This window comes from Chrysochloris asiatica, unplaced genomic scaffold, assembly GCF_000296735.1.
Source record: "Chrysochloris asiatica unplaced genomic scaffold, ChrAsi1.0 scaffold00192, whole genome shotgun sequence".
In the NCBI taxonomy this organism is placed as follows: Eukaryota; Metazoa; Chordata; class Mammalia; order Afrosoricida; family Chrysochloridae; genus Chrysochloris; species Chrysochloris asiatica.
In genome coordinates, this window is record NW_006408710.1 from 410305 (window position 1) to 425507 (window position 15203).

Consider the following 15203-nt stretch of genomic DNA (forward strand, 5'->3'; position numbering starts at 1 on the left):
AAAATAAAGATAATGGAGAGAATGAAGGTCTGACATGAATCACTTATCATTTACAGAAGCCAGTCATTATTGCCAACTGTCTTCGCAAGGAGTATGCAGGGAAGAGGACACGCTGCTTCTCCAGGAAGAAGAAGAAAATAGCCACAAGAAATGTCTCCTTTTGTGTTAGAAAAGGTTGGACTTGGTGCTTCTTGCCCTGTGGGTTCAGGACCTTTCTCCTCAGAGCTTGATGGATGTGAATGAGAAGTCTTCTGGAAGCCACCTCTCAGTTCTCATGCAGATCTAGCTGATCTTGAGAGAGCTCCTTTAACATGATGAGTTTCTAAATGAATTTTAATCAACTTCCCCATGCGTAGGGAGTAGGATATATATACATACATGTGTCTCCATTGAAACTGTAAGTTCTTTTCTAAAGCAAACCACTGAAACCATGGCATTTCTAGGCAACAAACACAACTGATCTCCTCAGGCATGTTATTTTTTTCCATGAGAGAACTGAATGGAGATGAACATTCAGAATCCTAATCAGGAAGTGTTGGGTGACCTGACATTGAGTGAAAGTCACACAGAGACTGAGGAGAGTCTGACACCCTGGGCTTCCAGAATGGCAAAGCCACTTCACATCTGTGTAACCTCAGCTCTGAGAGCTTGTCGGCAAAGACAAGAAGATTTAAGTGTAGTGATAACTGCATCCTCTACTGGTTGGTACAATGAAATGAGATACTTTACATAAAGCACATAGCACAAGGTTTGCCATGGAGTGAGACTTCAGACTATATTTTATGTTTATTTGTACTCTTCAGATCAATTAGTACTAAGTGTGACCTTTTGTTCTTTCAGGTGAGGTTTTAGGATTATTAGGACACAATGGAGCTGGAAAAAGTACATCCATTAAAGTTATCACTGGAGACACACAACCAACTGCTGGACAGGTAAGTGAAAAACGATGTGGAAACGAAATCATCTAGAAGTGCTTAAAATAAGTTTATAAAATGTTGCAGTTATAAAACCACTGTCAAATTGATACAATTATAAAACCACCTGCTGTGTGGTTGGTTCACACTCATAGAAACCCTACAGAACAGAGTAGAATAGCTCCTTAGGGTTTCCAAGACTGACAAGTCTTTTATTATTAATTAATTTATATCCTTCAAGGGCGTTGAGAAGCAATGCAACATATCCATTATCAGATTAGAAATTATTCTCAGAATCCATAAAAATTCTATTAATACTGCCACAAAACACATGGGACTGTAATGGCTACAAGAGGCCATGATGTTTTGGTAAAGTAAGAGGGCCAATGAAAAGGAGGAAAGCCCTCAGTGAGATATATTGACACAATACCAGCAACACTGGATGTAAATATATCAAAGACCAGAAATATGGTTCAGGACTAGGCAACACTGTGTTCTGTGATACGTAGGTTTCCAAAAGTTGAAACTGATTTGACAGCATCTAACAAAGTAACAACAAAGCAGATGGCTTTTTACTTTCAATGAGGAAGTGATTTCAATGATTTCATTTCATTGTCTATTCAGCATATACTATTTCAATTTTGAATACTCTTGTTGTTAGGTGCCATCAAGTCAGTACCAACTCATAGCGACCTTATTCACAACAGAATGAAACACTGCCCAGTCCTGCTCCAAGTTCACAATCCTTGCTTTAGCCCATTTCTTCTGCCACTGTGTCATTCTATCTCATTGAGGGTCTTCCTCTTTTTCCCCTGACCCTCCACTTTACCAAGCATAATGTTAATGTCCTTCTTCAAGGACTGGTCCATCCTGACAATATGTCAGAAGAATTTGTCTCTCTTTGAGAGACAAAGATTGGCCATTATGGCTTTGAATGAACATTCTAACTGCACTTCTTCCAACATGGATTTTTTCGTTCCTCTGACAATCCAGTCTGGTCTTTTTAAAATTCTCCTCCAACACCATAAACTCAAATGCATCAATTCTACCGTCTTCTTTATCCATTGCCCAACTTTCACATGCATATGAGGCTATTCAAAATACCATGAGTTGGGTCAAGTGTACCTTAGCCCTCAGACTGATAGCTTTGCTCTTCAACACTTTAAAAAGGTCTTGTGCAGCAGATTTGCCTAATCCAATATGTCATCTGATTTCTTAACTACTGCTTTCATGAGTGTTGATGGTTGATCCCAGCAAAATGAAGTCTTTGACAACTTCAATCTTTTCTCCATTTATTTATTTGAATGTTTATTATTTGAATGTTATTATTGGTCCAGTTGTGAGAATTTTTGTTTCCTTTAAATTGAGGTGCAATCCATACCAAAGGCTGTGGTCTTTGATCTTCATCAGTAGGTATCTTAAGTCCTCTTCACTTTCAGCAAGCCAGGTTGTATCATCTGCATATGGTTGTTGATGAGTCTTCCTCTGATCTTGATGCCATGTTCTTCATCATATAATCCAGTTTCTCAGATTATTTGCTCAAAATACAGACTGAATAAGTATGGAGAAAAAATACAACCCTGGCACACACCTTTTCTAATTCCCCCTTCCCTTGTTCTGTTGGAAGTGCCCCCTTGTTCTGTTTGAATGACTACCTCTTGGTCTACATATGGTTTCTTCAAGACCACAATTAAGTGCTCTGGAATACGCATTTTATACAGTGTTTTTCGTAGCTTATCATGATCCACACAATCGAATGGCTTTGCATAGCTAATAAAGTATATGTCTGCAATGAAATACCTTATCCCTCATCTTCATCTGAATCCAGCTTGAACCTCTTACAGTTTCCTGTCAATGTACTGTTACAACCATTTTAAAATTATCTTTAACAAAATTTACTTGCATGTTATATTTGTCATATTGTCTAGTGATTTCTCCATTCCATTGGGTCACCTTCTTTGGAGTGGGCACAAATGTGGATCTTTTCCAATCAATTGGCCAAGTAGCTGTCTTCCAAATTTCTTGGCATAGATGAGTGAATGCCTTCAGTGCTATATAAGTTTCTTGAATTATTTCAATTTGTATGTAATCAGTTCCCAGAGCCATGTTTTTTGCCAGTGCCTTCAATGTAGTTCGGATTTCTTCCTTCAGTATCGTTGGCTCGTGAGCATATGCTTCCTCTTGAAATGATTCAACATCAACCATTTCATTTTGGTACAGTGACTCTGTGTACACCTTCCATCTTCTTTTGATGCTTTCTGCCTCAGTCAATGTTTTACCCATCAAATCCTTCAATATTTCAAATCAAGACTTGAATTTTTTTCTTCTGTTCTCTCAGCTTGAGAAATTCCCTTTTGGTTATCTAACTCCAGGTCTTTGCACATTTCATTATAATATTTGGCTTTGTCTTCTTGAGTTGTCCTTTGAAATTTTCTATTCAGCTCTTTTACCTTCTCGTTTCTTCCATTTGCTTTAGCATCTCTGCACTGGAGAGCAAGTTTCAAAATCTCTCTGACATCCGTTTTGCTTTTTTTCCTTCTTTCTTGTTTGCTTAATGACCTTTAGCTTTCTTCCTGTATGATGTTCTTGATGTCATCCCACAACTCTACTGGTTTTCTGCCATTAGTGTCTAATGCATTAAACCTGCTCTTTACTTGATGTCTAAATTCAGGTGGGATATATTCAAGGTCATATTTTGGCTCTCATGGGCTGTTTTTTAAATTTTCTTCAGCATCAGCCTGAACTTATATATGAACAACTGATGGTCTGTTCCATAATTTTGAATAGAACTGTCAGAAAACAAAAAGAACCCCGTTAATATACAGTATCTTAGTTGGTATTGATAAAGTGCTTAGCTATTGAAGTCATACATTTTTATACATATACATGATTCCCTAGAAGTGTCTTCAGGTATGACTGGCAATTTAGCTACAAAGACAGGAAGTTGACCTTAATTGTACATGCATTTTAATTGTATGAAGCTAGGTAGATAGGAAAAGAGATTAAGTTTGTCAACAAGGGGGACACTGTGGGAAAAGAGAAAGAAAACTCCCAAAATCTTAAGACAGAAAGTAGACAATCTTACGTAACTCATAAAGTTTGCCCAGGGTGGAACTGCAGTTTGGAGACGGGGTTGGAGTTAACCCTGGGTTAGGAAGGATGTCCAGGAACATTGCTAAACAGAGAGGGAATTGTGGTTATTGTTGTGAAGTGCTGTCAAGTCGATTCCAACTCACAACCCATAGCAACCCTGTATATGGTTTCCAAGGAGCAGCTGGTGAGCTTGAACCACCAACCTTGCAGTTCAAATGACTTGGCAGTCTGACGCATTAACCCACAGCACCACACCAGGACTCCCACAGTCCTGCTGACGCTAGGGTCAGAGGTCCTGAACCAGAAGGCAGATTGCTCAATAAAAACCACTCAGCAAGAACCTTAACTAGACCCTCTATTTCAGTGGTTGTTGTTGTTGTGTGCTATAGAATTGGCTCTAACTCATAGTGAACTTATTTAGGGTTTCTGAGGAGTGGCTTATGGTTGTTGCTAAGTGCTGCCGACTAGTTGTCAACTAATATTGTCCTTGTATAGCGTAGTGGTTACGAATTTGCCTGCAAACTTTAAGGTCAGCGGTTCGAAACTACCAGCTGCTCCATGGGAGAAAGATGAGGCTTTCTACTCCCGTAAAGATTTACACCCTCGGAAACCCTGTACAGGGTCGCTATGGGTTGGAACCAACTCGATGGCACTTAACAACAACAACAACATAGTGACCTTATTTAGGGTTTCTGAGCAGTGCCTTGTGGTTGCTGCTAAGTGCTGCCGACTAGTTGTCAACTAATACTGTCCTAGTATAGGGTTTACGAGGTTGTAAATCTTTGTGGGAGCTGAAAGCCTCATCTTTCTGCCACAGAGTAGATGGTGGATTCAAACTATCGACCTTGTGGCTCACAATCCAGTGCTTGCTCTCTACGGTCACTGCGCGCCCGTGGCTGGCGGTGGTCACGCTCAAATTCAATCACCATCATTTGTTTGGATTGTTTATTGTTTGTTAGATCATAAGTCATTTCCCCCCTCATTACACACGGATGAAAAAAATATGTAACTGTAACACAGTTATAAAAATGATCGGTTACTAACCCAAAACTCTTGACAGTTTGAACTTACCAGCCATTCCCTGGGAGAAAAATATGGCAGTTTGCTTAAGTAAAGATGGCCACTTTGGAAATCCTATAGGACAGCGTTACCTGGTCTTATAAGGTTAATGTAAGTCAGAATCACCTTGTTAGCAATAGGTTTGTTTTTGGAGGGGTTTTGTAAATTAGGCTAAGACATAGTTTTAATACATGCAAGCTATAAATTGTAAAGCCAACTAGTTGGGTGTTATGAAATCAGATCATCTGAGGTGGTCTTTTACTTTTTTAAATTTGTCTTTTTATTTTTTAACTTCTGATTGTGAGTTGAGTGAAGGTTCACAGACAAAATCATCAGTTTTACATTCACCAAATCACACACTTTGTTTCATCTTGATGATTGCAATTTCTCCATGCAACAACAGTGAGCCCACTTCCTCCCTGGGGTTCCTGTTTCCATGCCACCCTCCTTCCATTCCCTTCACAACTTCATCCTTAGGTAAATGTTGCCCTTGTTGTTTTTGAATAATTGACCATTCCATGGTGAGCACAGCTTACTAGTGTTGTTGTCCCCCCTATAAATCCTATCAACTGCTTGACTGAAAATTAGACCACAAGAGTGAGTTATTTTTCAGACCTGAAGACTAGTTGAGGGCCATAGTCTTAGATTCCTCCAGTCTCTTTCTGACCAATAATCCCAGTCTTTTGTTCATTAAATAATTTTGAGTTTTCTTTCACTATTTTCTCCTACTCTACTTAGGAGCTTCTAATGGGATCTTTTTCAGGGCAGATGGTAATGGTAACCGGGCACCATCTAGTTCTTCTGGTCTCAGAGTCATGGAGGCTAATGTTGGGTTGATGTTTTTAAATCATGTCATTTTCCTGATGAAATACCTTCCAGGACCCCTCACTGTGCTATGATGGAAGGGATCTCTTCCCCTTTCCTGTAGGCAACGTCAGAGCCTCCCCAACCTCATCTCTGTCCTTCTCCCCTAGCTCACTCTGCTCCAAGACCCACGCCTCTCTTTCCCTCTGGTCCAAGAACACATCAAGCTTCATCCAACCACAGGACATGGGACCTATATTCTTGCTGTTTGTTTTGCCTGCAACGCCTTTCCTTTGGTCTTGACCATGGCTGGTGCGTCTCAACTCTTCAACTGAATTAGCTTCTTGGTGAATGGGCTTCCTCTGATCACCTGCCTAAAGTCACACCTTCGGTTGTTCTGTATCCTCACCTTCTGAAGATTCCCATTACTTCACAACTTATCGTGTATTTTTAGTCTATTTACTCTCTTCTCCACTCATTCATGTATTGCTGAGTTGCCAGAAAAAAAGCCCCAAGTCACAGGATGCTAGCTATTGTGTTCTTTATCCAAAGCCCACAACACAGCATTATTGATAAAAGAGTGAAGTTAACTATTAATGATTAAACTTAAGTTAACACACTTCATTCTTACAGTGAAGAAATTTGATAAAAATTCTCAGCCAAAATGGTAAGATACCATATTTATGGCATATTTGGCTTATGTGGTCTAGAGTGTACACACTTGTTTAGTTGTGGAGACACTTGTTTTCATGGAGTTGTTCTCTGACCATCTTTTCCAAAATGATTCATAGGAATAAAAGAAACAATTGCTGTTGAGACACTTCTGACTCTTAGAGATCCCTGTGGGTCTCAGTAGAGCTGTGCTCTGTACGGTTTTCAGTGGCAAATTCTTCAAAAGTAGATTGACAGATTTTTCCTTCAAGGTGCCTTCTTGTTGTTGTTGTTGTTGTTAAGTGCCGTCAAGTCGATTCTGCAGCTGGTGAGCTTGAACTATCATCATGCAGTTCAAATGGCTTTGCAGTCTGGCGCATTAACCCACAGTGCCATACCAGGACTCCTTGGGTGGACTTAAACTTTTAAATGTTTGGTTAGAAGCCAAGGACTTTAACATTTCCACCATTCAGGATCCCCCCGAATATGATCATAAAGTATTCAACTCTATTAGTCTTAGAGTTTCTTTACCTGTTCCTGTAGAGATACCAAGAAACCAAAACTGAAGTCACTGCCATTGAGGCAATCCCTACTCATCGCCACCCTGTAGTGTTTCTGACTCTGTAAATCTATATGGGAACAGAAGATCTCATCGTTTTCCTTTGGAGCAGCTGGTGGGTTTGAACCACCAAGCTTTTGCTTAGCAGTCCAGGTCTTATCCTACAGAGCCAACCAGAATGTCCTAGAACACCCTAAGGGACAGTTCTACTCTGTGACGTGGGATTACTATGCGTTGAAATTGACTCCATGACACTTAACAACAACCACCAGCAAGTGAAATGTCATTGAATTGCTCAGAAAAACAAGGAAGTGTCGCATCTGAAAGTGAATTGATTCCTCCAGGTGCTACTACAAAGCATCAGTGGAGAAGACACCCGTGGGTTCCTGGGGTACTGTCCTCAGGAGAACGCACTGTGGCCCAACCTGACGGTGAAGGAGCACTTGGACGTGTACAGCACTGTGAAAGGACTGAGGAGAGAAGATGCCGAGGTCGCCATTACACGGTACGGCGTAGTTCTGTACTGGGGACATGGGAGTTTGGGGGACGAGGGCTAGGAACAGAGGAAAGACCTGGAGGGATTAGGTTCACAGGAACCTCAGAAAGAGAGATCTTTAACCCCTTCCCAGGCCACATCCACAAGTAGATACTGATTTCCTGGATTTCAAAGTCGAATTTTTGTTTTTCTCATATTACGCATGGAGAGAAAAAAGCAAATATTTAATGTCAGAATGAATCAAAAGTACTGAAATCTAGGTAAAAATAAAAAACAACTGCTGTGGAGTCTATTCTGACTCATGGAAGTCTCATATAGGTCAGAGTAGAGCTGTGCTTCATGGGGTTTATGTAGTGGAATTTTCATGAGAAGATCTTTCTCCTGAGAGGTTAGCAGCCTAGTAGGTTAAACATTTACACCACCCAGGGATAGAAAATAAAACAACTATATATTTTATGGAACAACAATTGGCTGGATACCATGAAATGTGCTGATATTCTTTCAAATAACACAACTCTTTCCTTTTGAAAGGGGTGTGTGGGGAAGAAGATGTCAAGATAGCTAATTGTGGGGTACCCAGCATCTGTTTCCAGAACGTCATTTCTGAGCCCTGTCCCATGATCTTTTCCTGCTGGCCGCTTCTCTCTCAACTTTCCTTAGTATGAAGAAGACAATAGACTCTGAGGTCCTGTTGGGTTTCTGTTAGGTTGGTAGATGCGTTCAAGCTGCAGGATCAGCTGAAGGTGCCCGTCAAGACCTTATCAGAGGGGATCAAGAGGAAGGTATGTGCAGGGCTCAGGGTCACCCCGCCCCTCCACACACAGACAATGCCCAACATTCCTCCTCTCCTTCTAGCTGTGCTTCATGCTGAGTGTCCTGGGGGGGCCAGCAGTGGTGCTTCTGGATGAGCCTTCTACAGGGATGGACCCCGAAGGGCAGCAGCAGATGTGGTGAGCAGCTGGACATGTCTGATGGGAAATTTGTGAATTGTTTGAGTCCTGCAAATATTATGCCTTAAATGGTTTCTTAACATGGAAGAAGTTATCAATACAATATCCTTAGTAACACCAATACTTACTTTAAAATTAAAACAAAAAACAAAAAATCTCACATCAAGTATTTCCATTGCTCATTTGATAATTTGGGATCAAGTTTGTTGTTATTGTTGTTAAGTGTCATTAAGTCAGTTCTGACTCATAGTGACCCAGTAAAGGGTTTGAACCTCTGACCTTGCAGTTAGAAGTCCAGTGCTTGTCCTACAACACCACGCCAGAACTCCTTTAGGTGTTGGTGTGCCCGGGAGTTGGTTCTGACTCATAGCAACCCTGCGTAGGGTTTCCGAGGCTGTAAATCTTTACAGGAGCAGAAAGCCTCATCTTTCTCCCACAGGGTGGATGATAGTTTTGAACTGCTAACCTTGAGGTTAACAGGCCGATTCATAGCCACTACACTACTAGATCTCCTACCCTTTAGGTAAGGTGATATAATGATTTTGTACCAAAATCATATAATTGCCAACAGTGAACTTGAGAATATGGGAGGGGCCTTCAAAAGTTCATGGAAGAATGGAACTAAAAGATAATGGACCTGTTCCTCCCATTTTTGAACCCCCTTGTGTTCACCTGTAAAGCGGTGGGGTTTCTAGATGTGGCACTTGTGTGTATGTTATGTGCATTAATTTTCTTCTCCTGACAACTCTTTGCACAGCCTTTTTAGTAAGAATTCTCTCTTGCTCAGCATTTGTCGTTCAATGTTGTTATTATTATTAAGTGCCTTTGACTGGTTCCCACTAGGGTTTCCAAGGAGTGGCTAATAGATTTGAACTGCCAGCCTTGCAGTTATCAAACCAAAGTTTATCCACACCAGGACTCTTCTATCAATACAACTGTGTAAAATAGTTAAACCCTCAGATGCCTTCTAAGTTTAACTGCTATCATGTGACAGTCCCTTCCACAACCTGCCTTCCTCCTTACTCTCCCCATACTTAATCTCAATGATTTGCTAATTATTTCAGATTCATGCCAATTAAAAATTGGGTTTTCTGTATATTTTTTAAGCTTTTCTTGTGAACTGAGTGATAGTTTACATAGTAGAACATTGGTTTTGTACTCAACCAATCGTATTTTGTTTCATTGCAATGATTATAATCCCCTCCATGCAACATCAGTTAACAGTATTTGCCTCTATTCCCTCTTTTTTTTAAAAAAAAAATTATTTCTTTACACAAAAACATGAAGGAATATATCATCATTTAAACAACCAAAGGCCACATATTGCAAGCCAGCCTCCTGGCCACCAACACACAGCCTTTCTCTTTCCATGAGTCTGGAGTCCTCAGCTGCTCTATCTCTCCATGTCATCACCTCTGCCTCCATCTCTAGTGTCACTGCTTCTCTGACTAGGGTCCCACGTTCCACTCACACTCTTCCCTCTTGATGGTCCCGGGGTCCTCTGTTCCTGAAATGAAAGACTAACTACTCCCGTCTTTATGTTACACATCTTCTACCTTTATAGTTGTGATCACTCTTTCTTGATCAGAGAACTTCCTTTAATTGCAAATATCCTCATGAAATTTTAGGCAGGCGATCCGGGCCGCCATCAGCAACACAGAGCGGGGTGCCCTCCTGACCACCCACTACATGGCCGAGGCCGAGGCCGTGTGTGACCGCGTGGCCATTATGGTGTCTGGGAGGCTCAGGTTGGTGCTCCCCAGGGAGCAGGACACGCGAGTTTCTTTGAGGAGGGGAGAGGGCACTGTGGGCAGTGGGAGGTGATGTTGGCGACTGATAAGAGGTTCTATGTCATGTTCTCCTTTCTGCTCTGCCTCTTCCTGCTCCTGCCCCAGATGTATTGGTTCTATCCAACACCTGAAAAGCAAATTTGGCAAAGATTACCTGCTTGAGATGAAGGTGAAGGACCCCTCTCAGGTGGAGCCCCTCCATGCCGAGATCCTGAAGCTTTTCCCTCAGGCTGCTCGGCAGGACAGGTACAGATTGGCTGCTGGCTTCTGTTGGGACCAGAAGCTTTTCCCGTTAGTTACATTGACCTATAGTCATGTGTGACCACGATTAACCAAAAGAAAAGACTGAAAAAAAAACAAAAAAGAAGGATTATTTGCCAGATACTCCAGAATGTAGACTCCAGACAAGAACCGATCCAGAAACTGCTGTAGTGTGGGTTGTAGACCTACTGTGTGCCAGGTACTCTCCTGATCTCCTGTTACTTATTTGAGCCTCATAGAAACTTTTCAAAGGAGATGCTGCTATTTCAATGAGAAATGAGATCACCTGAGAAAAAGGAACTGAGGGCCTGCCTGGCCTTTACAAGGCAGTCAATAAATAGAATGTCTATCTTGATGAATAGGAAATGAATCGGTCACATGGCAGAGCCAACACATACAGGTGCAGATTGGCTGCTGGTTTCTGTTGGGATCAGAAGCTTACATTGACCAGGATGTAAAGCCTAATCATTTTAGTCCAACTATATTCTTATATCCAATCTTATCAAGCTCCTGGTAGAGAGAAGCGTCCCTAGAAAAGTAATGCAGCAAAAATCCAAAACGTGACTTGGTTAAAATGCTAGAATTTCAGCATTTTAGAAGACAAGGACTAGAAGCTGGGGAGAAAGCATAATAGAAAAGCAGTATGTCAAAATGACAAGGTGGGATAACATAGTTCTTCGGTGGGATACAGCAGAAAAGCAGCGCTGTAACTCAAGGTGCAGATACATAAATATAATAGTGCAGGAAACAAGTACCATGGATGAGGGTGGTGGTCCCATCGGTACATGAAATGGTATCTCATGCAATGAAATCTCAGTTTTCCCAATTTGCAGATGATCAAAAGAAAACCAAATGATAACAGAATGAAAGCTGCTGAATATAGTTTGATGCTGAATTCCCGAAGGGCTCCAACCTCCTCATCAGGGACTCAGTTATTCTATCGTACGATAGCAGTTTGAGGAGGATGGGGGAGGGAGGAAGAGGTATGCAATTTCCTGGAGCATAGACCTAGATTTCCAGTCACATTGAGAAGCTTTAAGGAACTGTTAGGTATCACCTCCTGCTTAGGACATGATGGCCAAGAACAAGGGTACGGTGGCAGGTCCCTTTAGCAAATCTCATGATTTCACGTGGGCTACACTTACCCCGCTTGTGGTACTTCACCTCTACCATAGGTGGTGTCAGCTTCCCTCTGCTCTACCCCCAGGTACTCCTCCCTGATGGTCTATAAATTGCCAATGGAAAATGTGCGACCTTTGTCCCAGGCTTTCTTCAAATTAGAGACAGGTAAGAACTCTAATTTGGAAAGGAGACCCTCAGAAGCAGATAATGCCACATCGTAAAGTAATCCAGATCTGTGACAAAATAAACTATGACCATCGTTGCTCGAATTAAAAGTTAAAGATGCAAACTGAACTTTAAGAGCACAAAACCAAGGATGTAGAGTGATTCTGCGTCTATGTGCAAGTGAGAAAGGGTGGATGGAGTGAGTTTACTTTTGTTTTGTGAGGTGGTTTTTATTTCCATGTATTTGTGTCTGTTTGTGTGACACACATACACACAAGAACAAAATAAGTCAAAACTCAGTTATAGATCCATTCAAGAAGAGTAGCTTCCTTTCCAGCATTGCAGTTGCTGTTACTTGTTGTTGTTGTTGTTAAGTACCGTGGAGTCGGTTCCGACTCATAGTAACCCTACACAGGGTTTCCGAGGCTGTAAATCTTTACGGGAGCAGAACGCCTCATCTTTCTCCCACAGAACCTCTGATAGTTTTGAACTGCTTACCTTGAGGTCTAAGTACCATCAAATTGGTTCTGACTCATAGCAACCCAGTATAGGGTTTCCAAGGAGTGGTTGGTGAGTTTGGACTGCTGACCTTGTGGTTCAAACTGACCCCACAGCACCACACGCAAATTTAAAAATTAAATTTTATGTAGATGTGCATATGATTTTTTTTTGTCTTAAACTGTAGATGAAGAAACAAACCTACGGTCTGGTCATTAAAACAATCTCCTCAAACCTGCTGAACTTTAAAACTGACCACCTGGCACCTGACACACATTCTGTTTGCCATCCTAGCCCATGACCTTGGCGAGTCTGAACTTCATTTGTGTCCTATTATCACTGCTCCTACTCAGGGATATCTTTGTGACTTGTCATCTGCCCTAAGGAAGAGACTTGGGTCTCCTGGTTCTAGAACAGACTCATCTGATTCCTGCTGAGAGCATCTTTAGTCACAGGAACGCATCTTCTTTCCAGTCTTGATTGAGCTGAACATCCCGATTTCTAAATCCAGTGTCCCCCAGATTGGTCCTGTGGCCAGCAGTGGCCTAGGACCATTGGTGTTCTCCTTTCAGAGGTTGGTTCTTATCAGGGCTCTAACTGCCCTTCTCAGTCCATTGTGGCCAATGAGAAGGGTGTCCAGTCTAATTAGAGGATGTTGTGATGGCTTCTGAACATTTGTCTGTCTGCTTCCTCCAAAGTCACATGTGTTTCTCTGACTTTTCTGATGCTCATGTGCAGGGAAGAAAGCGGTCTCAGTATTATTTCTTCCCTAAATCCAGTTCTCAAATCCCACATAGAAGCCTAACACAAGCACTTTCCCCCTGCCCCTCCTAAACCAAATGAAAACATTGGCATATTTTTAATGGAATAATCTTCTTTGGCCACCAACAATTGTTACCTTAATCTGTTTATTTAAGATTTTAAATGTTATTTGTGTTATATGCTGACTAATTAGACTATCTAGATATATAAATGCATGACTGTCTAACATAAGTTCATCTTTGTGCAGTTAAGCAGAGCTTTGACCTGGAGGAATACAGTCTGTCTCAGTCCACTCTGGAGCAGGTGGGTTCTTGCAGTGACTTCATACCAACCATATGCCTGTAGCGGACCCACGAAGCATCTTCTTCCCGCTCACTCGGAGCTACAGTTCTCTCTGTATTCCTTCCTCCCTTCTAGGTTTTCCTAGAACTCTCCAAGGAGCAGGAGTTGGATGATTTTGATGAAGAAATTGATTCCTCCATGAAGTGGAAGCTCCTTGCCCGCGACGATCCTTAACGCTCCCAAATGCCCACTGATGCTATTCAAACCTATGATTGCATTCTTTCTTCCTTTTTTTTTTTTTTTAAGACATTTATTTTTATATCATGAATGTCCTATTTGTTAGATACTACACTATAAACGAGGGAGAAAGATGAGGCATTCTGCTCCCGTAAAGATTTACAGCCTCGGAAACCCTGTACAGGGTCGCTATGAGTCGGGACCGACTCCACGGCACATAACAACAACACTAGAAACACTGCAATGGTTCTTCATGGTGGCCATTTTATAATATTGTTATTTTACTCAGACATACTCAAAAGGTTCTTGGTGAAATGGGAGAGGAAGAGTGAGTTCTGGGGTGTGGTCAGACCACAGTCCCGTCCAGTCTCTCTATTGCCACAGGCCGTCCAGTTTCAAACTTCTGTAAGATACTGAATAAATATTTTCTTTTATATGATGATTTAAGTCTCAGAGTCTGATCAATTTCATGTACATTTCTTTTATCACAGCCTTAAGACACTCTTATTCTGAGACGGAAAAGTCCATATATTGATTCTTCTGGAAGTTTTAATATATACTGAGCAAAGTTGACATTTTAGTAAGACTCTAAGTGATAATGTCAAAAGGGTCACCCTTTAAAAACCTTAACTTTCATCTATTTTCTTATGATTTGTGAATTTGCCATTAAGTCAACTCTGACTCATGTATGAGTGTAAAATGGTGCTTCCCAGGGTTTCCATGTATAATAATTATCAAGTCCAGTTGCTTCCTGCCAACCCATTTTGGGTTTAACACTATAAAACTAATGAATCCGCTCCTCAGAAAACCTATACAGGGTCACTGTGAGTTAGAACCAAATCAATGGCGCTTAACAATAGAGGCATTGGTCAGCTCTGGAAGATGAGAATTTATTCCTGTTGGGGACCATTCTACTAGCCTGGAATCTCAAAGACCAGGGGAGAATTTCATATCTGCTATTAATTAAAACTAATAGCTGTACAGCGGGAAAAAGATGAGGCTTTCAGCTCCCGTAAAGATTTACTGCCTCAGAAATCCTATACAGGATCATTATGAGCAGGAACCGACTCCACAGCACACAACAACCAATCAGTAAGACTGAGTCCTGGTGTGGCACTGTAGAATAAGCATTGGACTGCTAACCTTAGGATTGAAGGGTCAACCCCACCAGGCATTCCTCAGAAACTCTATACAGGGTTGTTATGAATCAGAGCTGACTCAACAGCACTTAACAACAACATTAAGATAGAAAGGCGCCCTGGTGATGCAGTGGTTATGCCGTTCAGCTGCTAACAGAAAGATTAGTGGTTCAAACCCACTAGCGACTCCATGGGAGAAAGATGTTGCAGTCTGCTTCTGTAAGGAATTTCCAGTGGTATGGTGGTGTGCCATGGAGTTAGTTCTGACTCATAGTGACCCAATACAGGGGTCTCAAGATCTTTATTGGAGCACAAAGCCTCATCTCTCTCCCACGGAACAACTGGTAGTTTCAAACTGCTGACCTTGAGGTTAGCAGCCTGACTACTAACCACTACGTTACCATGGCCTTGGAAACCCTGT

General features: G+C 41.5%; 1 protein-coding gene across 3 annotated transcripts in view; it reads left to right on the plus strand.

Annotated features, from left to right (window-relative positions):
• Positions 1 to 13640, plus strand: part of ABCA8 (ATP-binding cassette, sub-family A (ABC1), member 8) — a 67161-nt gene extending 53521 nt beyond the window's left edge. For all 3 annotated transcript variants that reach the window (XM_006872290.1, XM_006872291.1, XM_006872292.1), the window contains 10 exons: positions 57 to 174; positions 841 to 932; positions 7425 to 7585; positions 8283 to 8358; positions 8432 to 8526; positions 10155 to 10274; positions 10422 to 10562; positions 11785 to 11864; positions 13372 to 13427; positions 13542 to 13640. In XM_006872290.1, the coding sequence (XP_006872352.1) occupies positions 57 to 174; positions 841 to 932; positions 7425 to 7585; positions 8283 to 8358; positions 8432 to 8526; positions 10155 to 10274; positions 10422 to 10562; positions 11785 to 11864; positions 13372 to 13427; positions 13542 to 13640 (1038 nt within the window). The remainder of the gene's footprint in view (positions 1 to 56; positions 175 to 840; positions 933 to 7424; positions 7586 to 8282; positions 8359 to 8431; positions 8527 to 10154; positions 10275 to 10421; positions 10563 to 11784; positions 11865 to 13371; positions 13428 to 13541) is intronic.
• The last annotated feature ends 1563 nt before the right edge of the window (positions 13641 to 15203 follow it).